The sequence below is a fragment of the Sturnus vulgaris genome, chromosome 5 (assembly GCF_052056855.1).
Source record: "Sturnus vulgaris isolate bStuVul1 chromosome 5, bStuVul1.hap1, whole genome shotgun sequence".
Lineage (NCBI taxonomy): Eukaryota > Metazoa > Chordata > Aves > Passeriformes > Sturnidae > Sturnus > Sturnus vulgaris.
The window spans coordinates 40982949-40997667 of NC_142247.1; the positions used below are offsets into that span (position 1 = coordinate 40982949).

At 37.2% G+C, this 14719-nt stretch overlaps 1 protein-coding gene across 2 annotated transcripts in view; it reads left to right on the plus strand.

The window, feature by feature from the left end:
• Window positions 1–14719, plus strand: part of PDZRN4 (PDZ domain containing ring finger 4) — a 240802-nt gene that overhangs the window by 127302 nt on the left and 98781 nt on the right. Inside the window, exon 1 of one of the 2 annotated variants that reach the window (XM_088165542.1) lies at window positions 6957–7308. The exons of the other annotated variant lie outside the window; for it this stretch is intronic. Coding sequence (XP_088021668.1) covers window positions 7240–7308 — 69 coding nt within the window. The 5' untranslated portion in view covers window positions 6957–7239. Of the gene's footprint in view, window positions 1–6956; window positions 7309–14719 lie in introns of those variants that run through there. 2 annotated transcript variants of the gene reach the window in all.

Below are 14719 nucleotides of genomic sequence, written 5' to 3' on the forward strand. Positions count from 1 at the left end.
AGCATCCAGATCCCCTCTAACTACTTCTTTAGAGACCTAGGTCATATCTGTTTTACAAAAATATTTTTTTACTATAGTAATGTTATCTTCTGACAGTTATATTACAACATCTTTATACTTTGGTGTAGGAGAAAAGCAGCTTTTATGGCCTGATTCAATGCAGTTCTCCTTTTTTAGCTTCGATACCATGAAAATCCATTCAAAGCTATGAAAACTTCCCTAATCCTGGTATGTTTTTCTAGGGGACAGTAGGCCATTTATATGGGGCAAGACACAATTATCTATTTTATTGTTGTATCCCTCGACAGTTTTTCCAGATTGTCACTTGTATGAGCTCTGAAAATGAACGGTGTGTGTCCATATTGGTAAATATGTCTCTGTACTGGTTGTGCCATATTCATGACAAACTTTTCTTCTCAGCATCTCCACTTTTGAAATATTCTGGTGTACCAAAATTACTCTTGCAGATTTATTGAACTAATGGCACTTATACTCAAAGGGACTTCTAGCAAGGGACTTTCTCAAGTCATGAGTAATTTTTCATTTTGTTCTTCTGTACTGGTTAGCAGTATACAACTTAAAACTTCTAATTGAGAAACCACACAGGACATGTTAATTACATTTGAGTGCTGGAGACTGCAAGGGTGGCCTCAACAGAACTTGGATGGGTGTAACAGCTCTCCATAATACATTATTTGAAAAGCTCTGTAAAGTCTTAAAAGGCTTATTGAATTGATGCCCTTGCAAGACTGGTTACTTATTTTATAAGAATGTAAAAAAGAAGAGCTTTTCTAATGACACAGGTATCAGAGGAAAGAACAGAGCCAGGAGTTCCTCACCCCTGCTCTTGTCCTCTGAACCACTCCCTGCAGCTTCAGCACTTGAATTAATTTTGTACTGTGAGTTCAGTTTCTCATGGACGCTTTTCATTGATATTTGCCGTTGTTTGATCTGGGCCTGAACTTGGCATATCTCAGTTCCAAATGATCTTTATTTCCCACACAGGTATAAAAAAACCCCTCAGATATAACCTTCAGCTGTTAGGAAAAATCCTTCTTTTTTTTTGCTTTTTTAAAATTTTGAAACTGATGTAGCTTGAAAACCTTTGAAACTGATTAGAACAATAATAAAATGTACTTTTATAGATATGTTTGAAGTTCAAAGTCATTATGTGATCATTAATGCTGTTGGACTCGATGTTGTATTAGCAACTAACATTAGCTAAGGAACTTTCAGTTAAAGAGATATTCTAGCTTTTTGTGCAAGAACTGGTAAATTTGGAGCTTTAGAATTGAAATAGTAAAGGGATCATGTTGCCAATATTATATTTCTCAAGAGGAAAATAATAAACATGGGCAAGCTACCAGCAAGGGGATGAATGGAGGGAAATCTCAGAGCTGTTCCATCTCTCATAGCTCCCAGAGTCAGTGAATTATGGGCTTCCTAGGCAGGTAGATGACTAGTGAACAGTTATCTCTTGTAAAGTTATCTAATCCCTTCTTGAACTCTTTTCTGCTTTCTGCTTCCTTTGAGGTTCAGTAATGCATTCCACTGTCAAATTTCTTTGCAAAAAAAATCCAGGCTTCATTTTGTTGTTTTAAATGTATCATCTTACTATTTTGTTGTGTGATAAGGAATGTGTTCTGTATCAGGATAATACATATAAAGATGGAAGGTGCAGGGAAAGGGAACTATTATCTGTATTTCTCATTTGTGCTTCATAGCTCTTCCATTTTCTTTAAATGATTTAGAGATAGAAAGACCAGGGCTGTTGGCTCTATGGATAAAATATGGATATTTCTGGTGTTTGTGCAGTTTCAATAGTTCCTGCTCCATTGTGAGTCTTTTCCTCAGGCAATTCGAGGAAACTATCCACAACTCCAAATCTATTTTCTTAGTAGATATAATTACTTTAGAGACCATGACTCTGAATATTTTAGCAATGTTCCCTAAGTACATTATTTAATGTTTATTGACATGGGATTTAACATCTAAATTTATCTATAATCAGAGCTTTTTCCCACAACTTTGTTCATAAAGTTTAGGTTTGACTATCCTGATTAATCCTTGTTTCCTTGTTTTAAATTGTTTTAAGCTTATTTATGAGTAATTCTACTCTGTGTACTCCACAGCATTAAAACTCTCTAGTGCAGTTAAGAAGCATCAGCCTGGTTTCACATGATCATATGGTGAGATGGTTTCCTTATAACTAACTGATGAGATAGAGAAAGTCAAGAGAAAGTCAAGGTCCTTCTAGAAGATGTCAACCAAGTCCTGACACTAACCTTTATGTATTCTGAAGGCCCTTAAGTTCAGTATCAGGCATAATTTGGTTTTCTGTAACAATTCCCTAATTATCATTGCACCATGATAAGGAAGGGTGATAAGGAAGCCACACAGACTAAAAATCACGGGAAAAAATATTCTGGGCGACACATTGAGAAAGAAAAGAGAAAAAAGTTTCTGAGCAGTCTGAAGTTTGGCTAGTACAAATGGTAAGGCAACTGTACTTTTTCCAAAGAATGCTAGCTAGCTCATTCACATTGTATTGATAGATAAATGGGTTAAAACGGAGGGGGGGGGGGAATTCTTTTTTTTCCTGTATAGAACAAAAAGAACAAATAGAACTTGTATTGTAAGCAACCGTGGCAGAAAGGATTCCTCATGTGCTTCCTTTCCATTTCCCTTTAGACAGGTATTTGCATTTGGACAAGGAATCCCATAAATCCCGTAGGATCCCACAGATCTCATGTCAATTGAATCATGGATGGGAAAAACAATCAATAGATATCAATAGACTGGACTTGTGTAATATGATGTTATGAGTGCTCCCTGCCTTCCAGGAGTCATTTGAGCCCAATGGACAGTTCCACTTATGGAGCCCATTTGATTTACAGTCAGGCATGCCTAAATAGTCTTCAGAGAAATTACAGTCCTCCTGGGAAATACAGAACATGGAAATTCCATGTCCTGCCCCTTCTTTTGCCACCTTTAATTTTGCTGTGACTTTGACCAGTGCATGAAATCTTTGTAGCTGTAGTAAAGGATATGAGATTAAACGTCTTTCCTAAATTAATGTTCTAGAGAATATTGCAGAGAACATACAGCCTTTTTACTTTGAGTAAGACTTTCATGTATCTTGTAGGGATTGCAGTAAGATTTTCTAGTTTATTATATTTGCAAAAATCCAGTTTATTGAAGCCTAAGCCCACTTCAGTGACTTTGTACTTCCATAGTTTGCACCTTCATTTAGCCTACTGGTTAATATATACATCATGTTATTTTAGAGTTCAAGCTGGCTAGCTTATATGCAAATTCTGAGTCTTTGGGTTATATTTACTGAAGGTTTTTAAGTTTTTCTCTGCAATCATAGGTCTGGAAGATTCCTTGTTTTTCTAATATGCAAGCTGACTGGTGCACAAGGTCACCTGATTCCAGCAGCTGAATGAAAAGTATTTATGAAAAACATTAAATATGCCAATGGGCTAAAAGATCTACCCAGACAGGTTAAACTTTGAGTTCAAGCCTTTGTTCAGAACAACGAGGATACACAAAAGCTTTCTTCAGCTCCATTTTTCTTATAATACTTCTATTTTACAGCTATGCAGCCCTTAGACTATAAATTGCACTGCCATCTGTTCTGTGAGCCAGATTTCTGGGAATTCCTCAAAATTTATATGGTAAATGCTGTGGGGCTGGTACATCAAGAAGACAATGTGAATTCAGGGGCTTGCAATGAAAACTTGGAATTCCACATATCCTTCACTAGGTTTCACCACTGAGTTTGGACCAACAGCTTCACTGTTCTCACTTAAAATGAATGTTGTATTTTATTATATGTCTTTTAGCTCTGTGATAAAGAAAATATAAAAGAGTGAGTGGTCTGTAATTTGCAGTGTCATTGTCTTGAATTTTTTGCAATGATAAATTTTCAAGCATGGGTGCTTATAATGAGCCATTGCTGTATCTCAATAAGGTTACTGTATAGCAAATGTAAGTCATCTCTTACATACTTAAAATTAATTAGGGGACCTAAACAAGGTCCCTAAAGTTGTTTGAAAATGTTAACAATTTTTGTTGGAACTCTCTTAAAATTAAACTCCATTCATTTGCATTATTGATTACTAGTTTGACTGAAAATTATTATTTAGTTTTTATGGTAAGATTAATTTGAAGGTAGTGATTGTAGAGAACTCCACAATCTAGAAAAGCATTGAATTATTGAAATATCTATGAATTACATATAAAAGAAGAGTAACCTGATCATGTTTTTATACCTTTTTGATCCCTTTAGCTACAAAAAGTTGGAGGGCAATAAAGACAAGGAAGAGGCAAAGAAAAATTACTTCCTTACCAATGTCAAATTCAACTTGACTAAAGCTCATCACATATTTCTTTTTAATTAATAGTTCCACCAAGTTTTGCCTTGAATGTCATTCTATGCTGCACAAAGTTCAATATTTTGACCACATGTATGATCAAAGTTGCATATTTAGATGGCGCTCAGGAACCTGGAATTATAACTTTCCTTCTCTAATAAATCAATTCCACCCTTCAGACTGTGCCCATTAGTGGTTGCAGAAGCAGAAAACAGAATCTTTTTACTCTGTATAGCAGAGGACAGGCATTTGATAAATTAATGGAGAAGCTTTATGTTGTCTCCAGAGAAGTAAACAAAAGAACCAGAGAAAGGACAAAATAAAATAGACACTATAAGGGGAAACTGCTGAAAGCTTAACTGTAGATTTCCATTACTTATTTTGTCTATTTTTTTTTGTTGTTGTTGTTTCTTGTATATAACTGGAATCCTGTAATAATATGTCCTTTTCCCCCTGATATTTTAAGAACTAATTTTAAGAAACTATCAAAAATATACCAGGGTAAATAGTGTTTCCTTTCAGGAATGTGGCTTAGCTTTCAAACTCTGTATGTGTCAGAGGAAGCAGTCGTGTCAGTGGAAGAAAACACTTTCATCGAAAGATGGCACGGTTGTCCTTGCATGACTGTTGTCTTGTTCATTGATCTGACTTTCTTAAGTTCAAAATTTACACATCTGAGAAGCTTTCTGCACCTCACAATATAGAAACCTTCAAAGATTGAGTTGATGTTTGCTACGTGGATTTAAACCTCTCGGCATGAACAGCATTTCATGTGAGTGTGAAGGGGTAGAACAGAGGCTGATTCTTTCTAACAATGACGATCTTGCCTCCATGGTTCATCTTTGAAATCCTTGGGCTTTGGAGGAAATTCATAACCAAACCTGCCTGCTTGGGTTCTTTCACCAAATGAAAATTAATCTTACTGTTCTGTTTCAGAACAGAAGCTGGTATGTGAAGAGTTTGCTCTGTTAATGGTCATTATTTGATTCTTCCTGACTCCGCACATTTATTAAAGGAGATGAACTTTAATTAAGATTTAGTCTCAACCTATTTTTAATTTACCTAGAGGTTCTAGCAAACTTTACTACTATGCAAAGTTTGCAGCAATTGTCCGGTTTTTCTTGTAGATTTCACTGCTTGGCTCTTATCCTGTCTATTAGGTAAAATTAGGGCCCAGAAAATCGGATTATTATATCCCAAGGGGCTGAACTGATAAGCAGCACATAATTGTTGATCTGCTTGCTACCTAGTGTTGCTGGTGTTTGAGGAGCTGCTAGATGCAAAGCCAATTTCTTATCAATTAGTGCTCATTAGAATAATTTCCTGTTATCGATTTTAAAAGTTCGACAAAGCACTTTTAGGAAACTGCACCCAAAAAAAAAAATAGTAGCTGTACATGATTTCTTAGTAAATGCAACTCTTTAGGGTCCAGTGTTAATCTTAACTAACTGGTTTCATTGGTTTCCAAGTAATTATGTCTGCTTTGGATCCCACCTGCTATCCTCTCCAGATTAAATATGTTTTGAAACAAGCATTTGATATAGTTATATATGAGCAAAGGTGCTGAGAAAGTAAAGATTTTTTAAAAAAGATTTAAAAAAAAGCAACTTTTGCTTTTTCTATCCTGTTTTGTTTTGGCTTGGGCTTTTTATCTTGCATATCATTGGATTACATGATGTACAATATAAGAATTAATGTCATCCTTGAATTAAGTGTGATTTCCATTTGCCTTAATATTTAACCTGTGGGTTTAGTTTAATTTTACATGCACATTTTCCTTTATACACACATTGAGAATTGTGGCACTATTAAAATCTAATTTACAAATTATAAAATTGGACATCATGACATGTGAAAATAATAGCTTTGATACCTGGGAGTCTAAGAGGGTGTATCTATTGAGTTTCTGAGAAATTTGGCCTATAATTACTATTAATCTGTTGTACATGCAAGGAAGAGACTTGAATGTGAGATTATTTAATAAGCAGTAAAATGTGTGTGTATATGTAAAAGCACCAGGTCAGGCGCACTTGCATTTCCACATATCCTATGTATGCATGATGAATTGTTATAGAATTATATGTTTTATGAGCACAGTGGAATTTTGGCTAAATTTGGCAGTGTCAGTGTTGGAGCTATCAGTATAGCTATCTGGGTTAATTTTTTCTCCTTCCTTCTTTAGTTTAAATTTTTAGCAACATCAGCCCAGGTTTCACAAGCACTCTCCTAAAATGCTTACAAATATTTTAAATGTATTCTGTAATCCCTGCTGCACAAGGTGGAGACCTAACATAAGACTTGGTTTGTGCTTTTTCCACCTCCATTAATGAATTAGTCTCACAATTACTGTAAAAATTGAGACGAGTGTGGGTGAAATGCATGCAGCTTAGTCTCTAACCTTAATAAACAGAGTTGGTATTGACTCAAGTGAATTTTGTTTAACCACAGTACATTTGCTTCTTAATTAGTGAATATTCATCTGTCATCAGCAGCAGCTATGACACCCCTCCCTGCTAACACGTTCTGTCATAAATAATCAATGAGACGCTATTAATATTCATGAGTGGGAATCTGTGTAGTCATGTGCACTGATGCAGAGACAGGGGGAGTGTTGCCATGAACTGAGTCGAAACTCTGTGTGTGTATACGTGAGTGTAAGATAGTTGGGGAAAGGGAAGAAGAGCATGCTGCTACGCACTGCCCTGCCTTGTGCTTCCAGCTAACAGTGGCGTGTCTGTGTGTCGGGGCTGGAGTGACTGATGAAAAACAGTAGACAAGTCTGGAGGGTGATTCCCCGTCAGTGCATTTGCCTTTCAGTGCTGGGGAAATTAGAGGTTTTGCTCTTGTGTTGCTTATTAGGATGGGCTGCAATCTGTGCACTTTTCAGAAGAGAGAGGAACACTACAAACTGCTCTATGAAGTTTCACAGGTGAGTGCAAAGGATATTACTAGCATCTCCAGAGTAAAAATGTGTGTGCTTTATAGACAGTAAGTAGAGATGCTTTTGTTTTGCCTTGCCTTTTTTCTTTCCTTTGCAAAATTGCTGGTGAAATTGTTTGGGGGGAGGTTGGTAATTATTAGTATTTTGGGTGCCTGTTGTTTTCTGCTCGTATGCCACTCCCCCTTCAGATGACTTCCTGTGGGATTCTTTTAACATTTTTGTGCATCTTCTGCCAAGATGTCAGTCATATAGCAGCAGTCTCATTGAACCATATCGGTGATGTTTTAAGGGAGCCCTTGGCTTGGGTAATAAGACTGATTTCACATGAATTGGACTGCTGCCTCTGAAAGCCTTAGGTCTGTGATCTCAGGTATTTTTAAGTTAAGGAACAAAGTTTTTATGGCATGTCTGTGCTGGCTGAGAAGCATGTTAAATTTTCAGATTCATTAATTAAAATTGAAATAATTCTGAAATATGTTGTCACCTTTAAACAGGTACTGAATACAACAGGGTTCCATGGGTGAGATGTGCTGCTTGTTCATTCATTGTTTGTGTATTATTTCTGTATACTACTAGACAAAGATCATAATCTCATTTAGGTATTTTGGTGTCTCTTTCAGCATCCTAACAGTGTAGTGCATAGCAGAGTAGCAGTCTGCTGCTGCTGCTGTGTTCCAGCTCTCAGAATAAGATGAGAAAAGATGAAACAAGTACTTCCCCATAATAGCCCATAATTTTTTTTGCTCAGATCCTATTGAATCAGTATTTGATTTGCAGCTTTTTGTTTGTTTTTTTTTTTTTCCTCTTGGCATTGCAGACTCACACATACTAAAGTTTAGTGCCTTTCAGCATCTGTTCTCTCCCTCTCTATAATTTGTTCTGGCTTTGACACATTGCCATTGATAGAGGCTGAACACTGGCAGTTTTGGACTGCACTGCTGCTGACAGGCAGTGCAGGGGAGAAAAAACAGCTTATAATGTTGGTGGTCTATTGGCACAGCAGCAGCTAAGTGCCCAGTGCCTACTGGTTCCCTCCAAGTTCCTCCTGACGTGATTCATTTCACAGTGGGCTAATTGCAAAGTGGATTCTCTACACATGAAGCAGCCTCCTCAGTTGTGGTGTTAATGCACATTTTCATGGTAATGTGATCAGAGCCTCATTAGCCAGTTTCCAGAATGATCCTCTGCATTAATTAAATATAAAAATGACTCTTTTTATCACCATAGAGAGGAAGAAGAAGATTAACATTGTTAATTACTACTGGGGGCCATACCTCTGCATAATTTTTTACCACAGAACCAGCAAGTGTATTCAATCCTAAATGAGTGTCCATTTGCAGGTAACATGCCCATTGCCTTGCCTGGTGAAGATGGTCTCTAGGTGGAACACTTCCCTTCAGTTCAATATTTAGTCATAATCCCATCATCGTTTTTTCTTACAGCAATACCTCAGGGAAAAGCATAGCAGCAGCACATTTCCCTCTATTCCCTTTCCCTCTCTCCAGCTCTGGATTGCCAAACTGATCTGAAAGTGTAAAATGGAGTAGAGTAGGTCAATATCTGCATTTCTGTGCCAGGGAATAAGAAATGCACGTTCTGCTGTGAAAGGAATTAGATGTTTCTTAAAGGGCTGCATGTGTGTATAGGAAAAAGACTATGTCTGGTTTAGAACAAATGAATTTTCAAAATATTCCTTGCAGTAATGTTGCATGACAATAAATGTGATTGAAATTATCAGCAAATCCAAAGGTGAGGTTTTAAGGGATTTGAGAGAAATTCTTCCCTCTATCTGTTATCTTCTCTGCTATTGAGTTGGAGTGTCTGTGGTTGTGAGCAACCAAGGTGCAAAATTAACTAATGCTTTCACTTTTTACTCTGGTGCTTGCCAGATAAAGTGTTATCCCTGGGAGGATCTCAGGGAGATTCCTTGGGGAGTTGAAATGCAGTGAGCCTGGTGCTGCATCTTGTGCTGTTAGGGAAATGTCACTGATAAGGTGCAGAAGGAGAGCAGAGAAATGACTTAGTGTTCTCGCTGCCAGATCCCGTGTTCATCCGTAAACTCATCCCTATCTTTGTTTCAGTGTGTGCAGGTCAGAGCCCAAAGGATACTGTGCATATTTTTAACCAGGTGCTGCAGTAAAGATCAGGTAGTGTCTCACACCATAACTGCTTTGGTGTACAATTCTCATTTGCTGCTGGGAGAGGGGAGCAGCAGTAGAATATGATAAATTAAATTAAGCCAAGGCAGGCATTACTACTTGATTTGCAAATCCCTTTTTAACTCTCCAGTCCTGTAATTCCTATACCACAGTCTTGGCTCTTTCATCTATGTGATTTCTGGAGAGCTTGGGACAAGTTAGCCTGTCAGGGACATGAATTGACTGAGGATGAGCTGTGGCTCACTAGCATATGTGGATCAGATAGATTCATTTATATTCATATAAAGAAGCAATCCTAGCCTCATCTGCTACCTTCCCATGCTAGGCTACCTGATACTGTGGGTGGTCTGTGCACACACACAGTTAAAAATATAGTAAACAAAGGAAAGCATGTTTGCAGTGGAAAACCATGCAAATGCTTGCGGTGGGGAAGGTTTTCTGTGACTGTTTTTAGTGAGGTCAGATTCAGCATCACAGAGATTTTTGTTGTAGAGCTGCTGGAAAATGAAGACATCATTAGAATATGTATAATTCCTCACTCTTCTCCCCATTCCTTTACTTCATACTTGTCTTTTGCTGAGGTAGCAGTTCAGAGACTATGGGGGGCATCTTCAAAAGCATCATTTGCTTGTGTGATGGATATGTTAATTTATATAACTGTGCTTTGCACGTGCAAATTAGGATCAAAATAAAAAGCCAAATAGTCATATTTTAAGAATGAAAGCTTTTGAGATACCACTATGCATTGGTGAAGGACCCTGATGCCTCTGAGCGCCTCTTCACCAGTCCTCAGCATGGCTCAAGTTTATTTCTTGGCTTCACTGTGGAAGGTATCAGGCATACTACCCCCCTCAAGTCCTCTTCTCCATATGTCTGCCAGTGCAGAAATGAAAGATGTCTCAATTTGAAATTTATGGCCCTACATGCTACTTCGTGGAGCACTTTAATATTATTTCCTGTGTGCTGTATAAGCAGGATTGAGCTAATGAGTGTGCATCCAGGAAGTCTATGTCAAGTCACTTAGAGAGGGTGAGATCTGGTGTATGCTCATGTCCATTAAGAGAAGACCTCTGCCATTCTCAGCTGATTTTCTCTTCCACTGCAGGGATTAAAGAAGCGAGTTAAAGTCATTTGCTAGCAGCATGGTGAGGACTCTTCCCGTTTAGCAGAAAGGATAAGAGAATATGGCTACGATTGAAGGGAATCAGCAGCAATCCTCAATAGCCTTGTTTGAGACTCAAGAAAATGCAGGTTTTCTTCACAATATTGTGGCTGTCATATAACCATTTCTATTTGCTTGAATTTTTGTGCTTTGTTTTCAAAATGTGCAATTAACCCAGAGAAAAAGAGGGGGAAACTGGAGAGAGAACGCTGCTTTTAGAGGTAAACCAAAGAATGGTCCGAATTTCTATTTTGAGTTACATATTAAGAAGCAGATCTAGCTCCGCTGAGCATAGAATTGAAAGCGAGAAAGGAGAAAACCCAGAAAGGAAAAGAGAAGCTATCTCAGATGGCTCACAAAGTCAGTAGTGGAGCTGGGATTAAAACTGGAAGGTTGCACATTTATGTTTTATATTTGACCTGGGATAATAGTACAGCTTGTTTGCAGCATTTTTACATCCTCTGAAGACTGATTATGCCGTTTGCTTCACATGTTGGTTTCCATAATTACCATAAAGCTAAAATTTTTACCAGTTTAGAGTTCTGATTTTATGTTCATTTTGATATCCCTTGGGCTACTTGAAGTACTGAGTTTAGTGGTACATCTCTTCAAACTCAAAGCTGCTCACAAGAGAGACATCAAGCCTGCCTGCTGAAACAGCAGAGGCACTTCTGTAAGTTTCAGGAGATGCTGCTTGTAGCTGGCATTGGCAGATGGAAGACTGGGGGCCAACCAATGTTCCTTCACACTGGGACCTGCCTTCTCTGGTCTTGATGAAGTTTGAGTTTGTTCCAAAGATTAATTGAGTAACTGGATGATGCAATGCTGATTTTCCCCTTGAACCAACCTTCAGCCACTAATATTCTCTTTTGGTTCTTATGCCATGCGAGGTATTTACATGATGACTCCTCAGTGTGGTTGTTGCCATTAGATCTCATTGTTTTTTGTGGATACCTGCCACAGCTTTTGTGGACCTTTGTTTGCTGTATATCAATGCCATCTCCAAATACCCCTCTTGAATTTCACCAGCTATGGGAAAATACTGACTTGTGTTGCATCAGCACAAACATATTTTTGGTTTCTATCAAAGCTCTCTTTTTATTAGAAATTCTGTAGCAGCACACTTTTACCTCTGGAGAATATGAAAGAAAAAAAAATCTGAATTGAATTGTCTGGAAATTAACTGAATTATCTGAGTTTGGTTAAATCAGTAGCAAAAGTAGATCTGGTTTGATCTTACTGTATGTCCTTTCTTTTTCTTTTTGCTCCTCTAAATTTTTTAAGCAAACAAGTGATAACTCCCCGATTCTTATTTTTTTCTAAGTAGCTGTCCTGAATACTCATTTATCTATGTGAAAAGTTGAAAAATAGAAGTCAACAAACTTGCAGAAGTACTGCTTCAGTTTAACTGAACAACTTTAGGGATTGGCTTTATGTAATTCCCCTCAAAAATATACTGTCTCATATTAGTAATGTATGATTAATATGTAATCAAGTAAACCTTGTCATACATTTCTAGCCATGTCCTAAAGACTTCCTTGGCATTTCTTTAAAGAATTGTGCTGAACTGAAAAGACTGAAAAATTAGTTCAAAATTTTGACTTCTTTTATCTATAAGAGATTATCTTTGTGGTTAGCAGGCGCAGTGTTCCTGGTTCTTCTGTTTCCTTGATTACTACTTCACACCAATAATTAAGCAGCATGAAACAATAGAAATTAAATTATAGAAATAATACCATTGCCATAATGTTTCTGCAGGTTCAAGAAGAGACAACAGTGTCATGACATTGCTAACAACTTGTTCCTGTAGCTGTCCCCAGAGCCCTGGGCACCCACTCCTCAGCTCTGTGCTTTGAGTCACCACATGCCAATTGCTGAAAAGAGAGGAGACATCTTTCAGGCTGCCTCTTGTCTGAATTTAGGCTCTTACCACAGAGCAATGTTTGGGTGTGAGGACTCCCTGAGGAGTCCTGGAGGATTGGGATTTGGGTCTGGGAATGTACAGGCTGCTTGAAGTAATCAGCTCTGGCTGTCTGGTTGGATAGTGGCTGCAGAAAAGGCATCCATGCATACAACTATACATGTAAGGAGGTTGTCATCTGGTTTTCTGAAAACCTAAACCTGTTAGCAGGAGCTCTTTTTGATCACTCTTTTGAACATGACACCTGAATTACATGCCAAGTACCTAAGTATTATTTTTGATCTCAAACCAACTAGTGATACCATTTTTTTCTGGTAAAGTCCAGGAAATTCTGAAGTGTTACCACTGACTTCATTGGGGCCTGGCTTTCATTTTCTGTCCTCGTTTACTGTCTGGTAAAAGGCATATAGTTCCTGTGCATGCCTCAAGAGGAAAGATAAAGAAAGTCATCCTGAGATAAGAAAGCAGACAGTGTGAGATAAGAATTCAGGGGATGGGTACAAGACAGACAGCTATAAAAAGCCATACTGAGATTATATCTGTAATCTGCAGGGATATTCTGTGATTCTATGATTTGATATGCAATGCCATGAAAATTTTAAAAATTATGTGGTTCAGGTACTGAATAGCATGATTTTCTCTCTCATTTTACTGTTTGTTCCTTGCATCCTGAATTTAACAATGGGGATTAAAGATTCTTCTAATGATCAGATTTCTATACATTTTTATGGAGCCATCTTTTTTTGAGGCTGACTTCCTGTTGTGATTTGGTGTGGATGTAATCCTTACGCCTACAGCAAAATGTATCTTTATGTGAGTTCTATACATTAGTGATGTGACCAAGCCAGTCTTGCTACCTTGAGCATTCTTTCAAAAGAAGAAGCACATTTTAGAGGTTCTGTATTTTTTTTTTTGCGCTTCATTGAAGAGGAAGTGCATTAAAATGTCAGCCTAACACTCCACCATGTATGTGGGGTTAGCTGACAGAAGATAAGTTTCAATAGTTTTCTCTCAGGATCTGAGAGTTTAATGGAGACATATATAGCAGGGCTTGGTGATAACTAGCAGTTTTCCACCCCTAGGGATTTGTTGAGGTCTTATAAAAATAATTTTTTAAAAATACTGAGAAATTCTTGCGTCTTTGGCTTTAAGACTATTTAGCCTCCAATTATGTTTAACCTGTTATTTTAAATGGCACAACCTTTTTGTAATAGTATTTGCTTTTCTGTCAACCCCTTAACTTTGAACCCACTGGCTAATTTCAATCACAAAGGGTTTTCTTATCTTTTAGTATAATGCAAAGTAGTTTGAGGATACTCTTAGGCAGATTTTTTTTTCAAGTGCATGAAGATTTCCAGGTTTGCTAACATCACCTTAAATTATCAAGACATGAAAGAATTTAAGAATTTCTGTGCTGATTACTCTTGATACACTTACTTTGTGGTTGCAGTGAAGATAGTTACTTTTCTATTTTTTGTGTAATAAACTTGTATTTTGTTTTACTTTGCTCAATAACTGTAACAAAAATGAGTCTGTTAAGAGAAGATAATAAATCAGCTACTGTTCAAAGGTTATCTATAATATTATTATAACAAACAGTGGATCAGAAAGAGAATTTAAAAAATACTTGTATGCCATTTCTAGGACTGGACCTGAAAATGGAACTGCAGTGTCTTTATATAATGCATTGCAAAATCTATTCTATAATCATTTGTATTTTAGTTTAAAATACTGATGTGGAGAGCCAGAGAACAGGGTGACTATTTGACCATTTCTGCATAATAGGATGATGAAGCCTACCATGACCCTCACTGTTGTGAATTTTTATTGTTTAACTTTGAGGAAATTAGGACATTTTACATATTCTTCTCTCAGGTGGAAAAAATAATACATTCCTTTCTTCTCCAGTATGAAGGCTGGGGAGGGGGTTATTGTTTGTTTGTTTATATGTTTAACTGGAAAAATAACAAACCCTGATAGGCAGAAAAACAGACATTAATTTTTATTTTTTTAAATTTTCATCTGATATTTTTACATTAATGAAACAATATAAGCACAGTGGAACAAGTAATCTTCCAAACTACCACATCACACATAGAATTCCTGTGCTTCAAGTATATTAATGTCAGAGTTGAACCTGAGAGGATTCAATCTGCA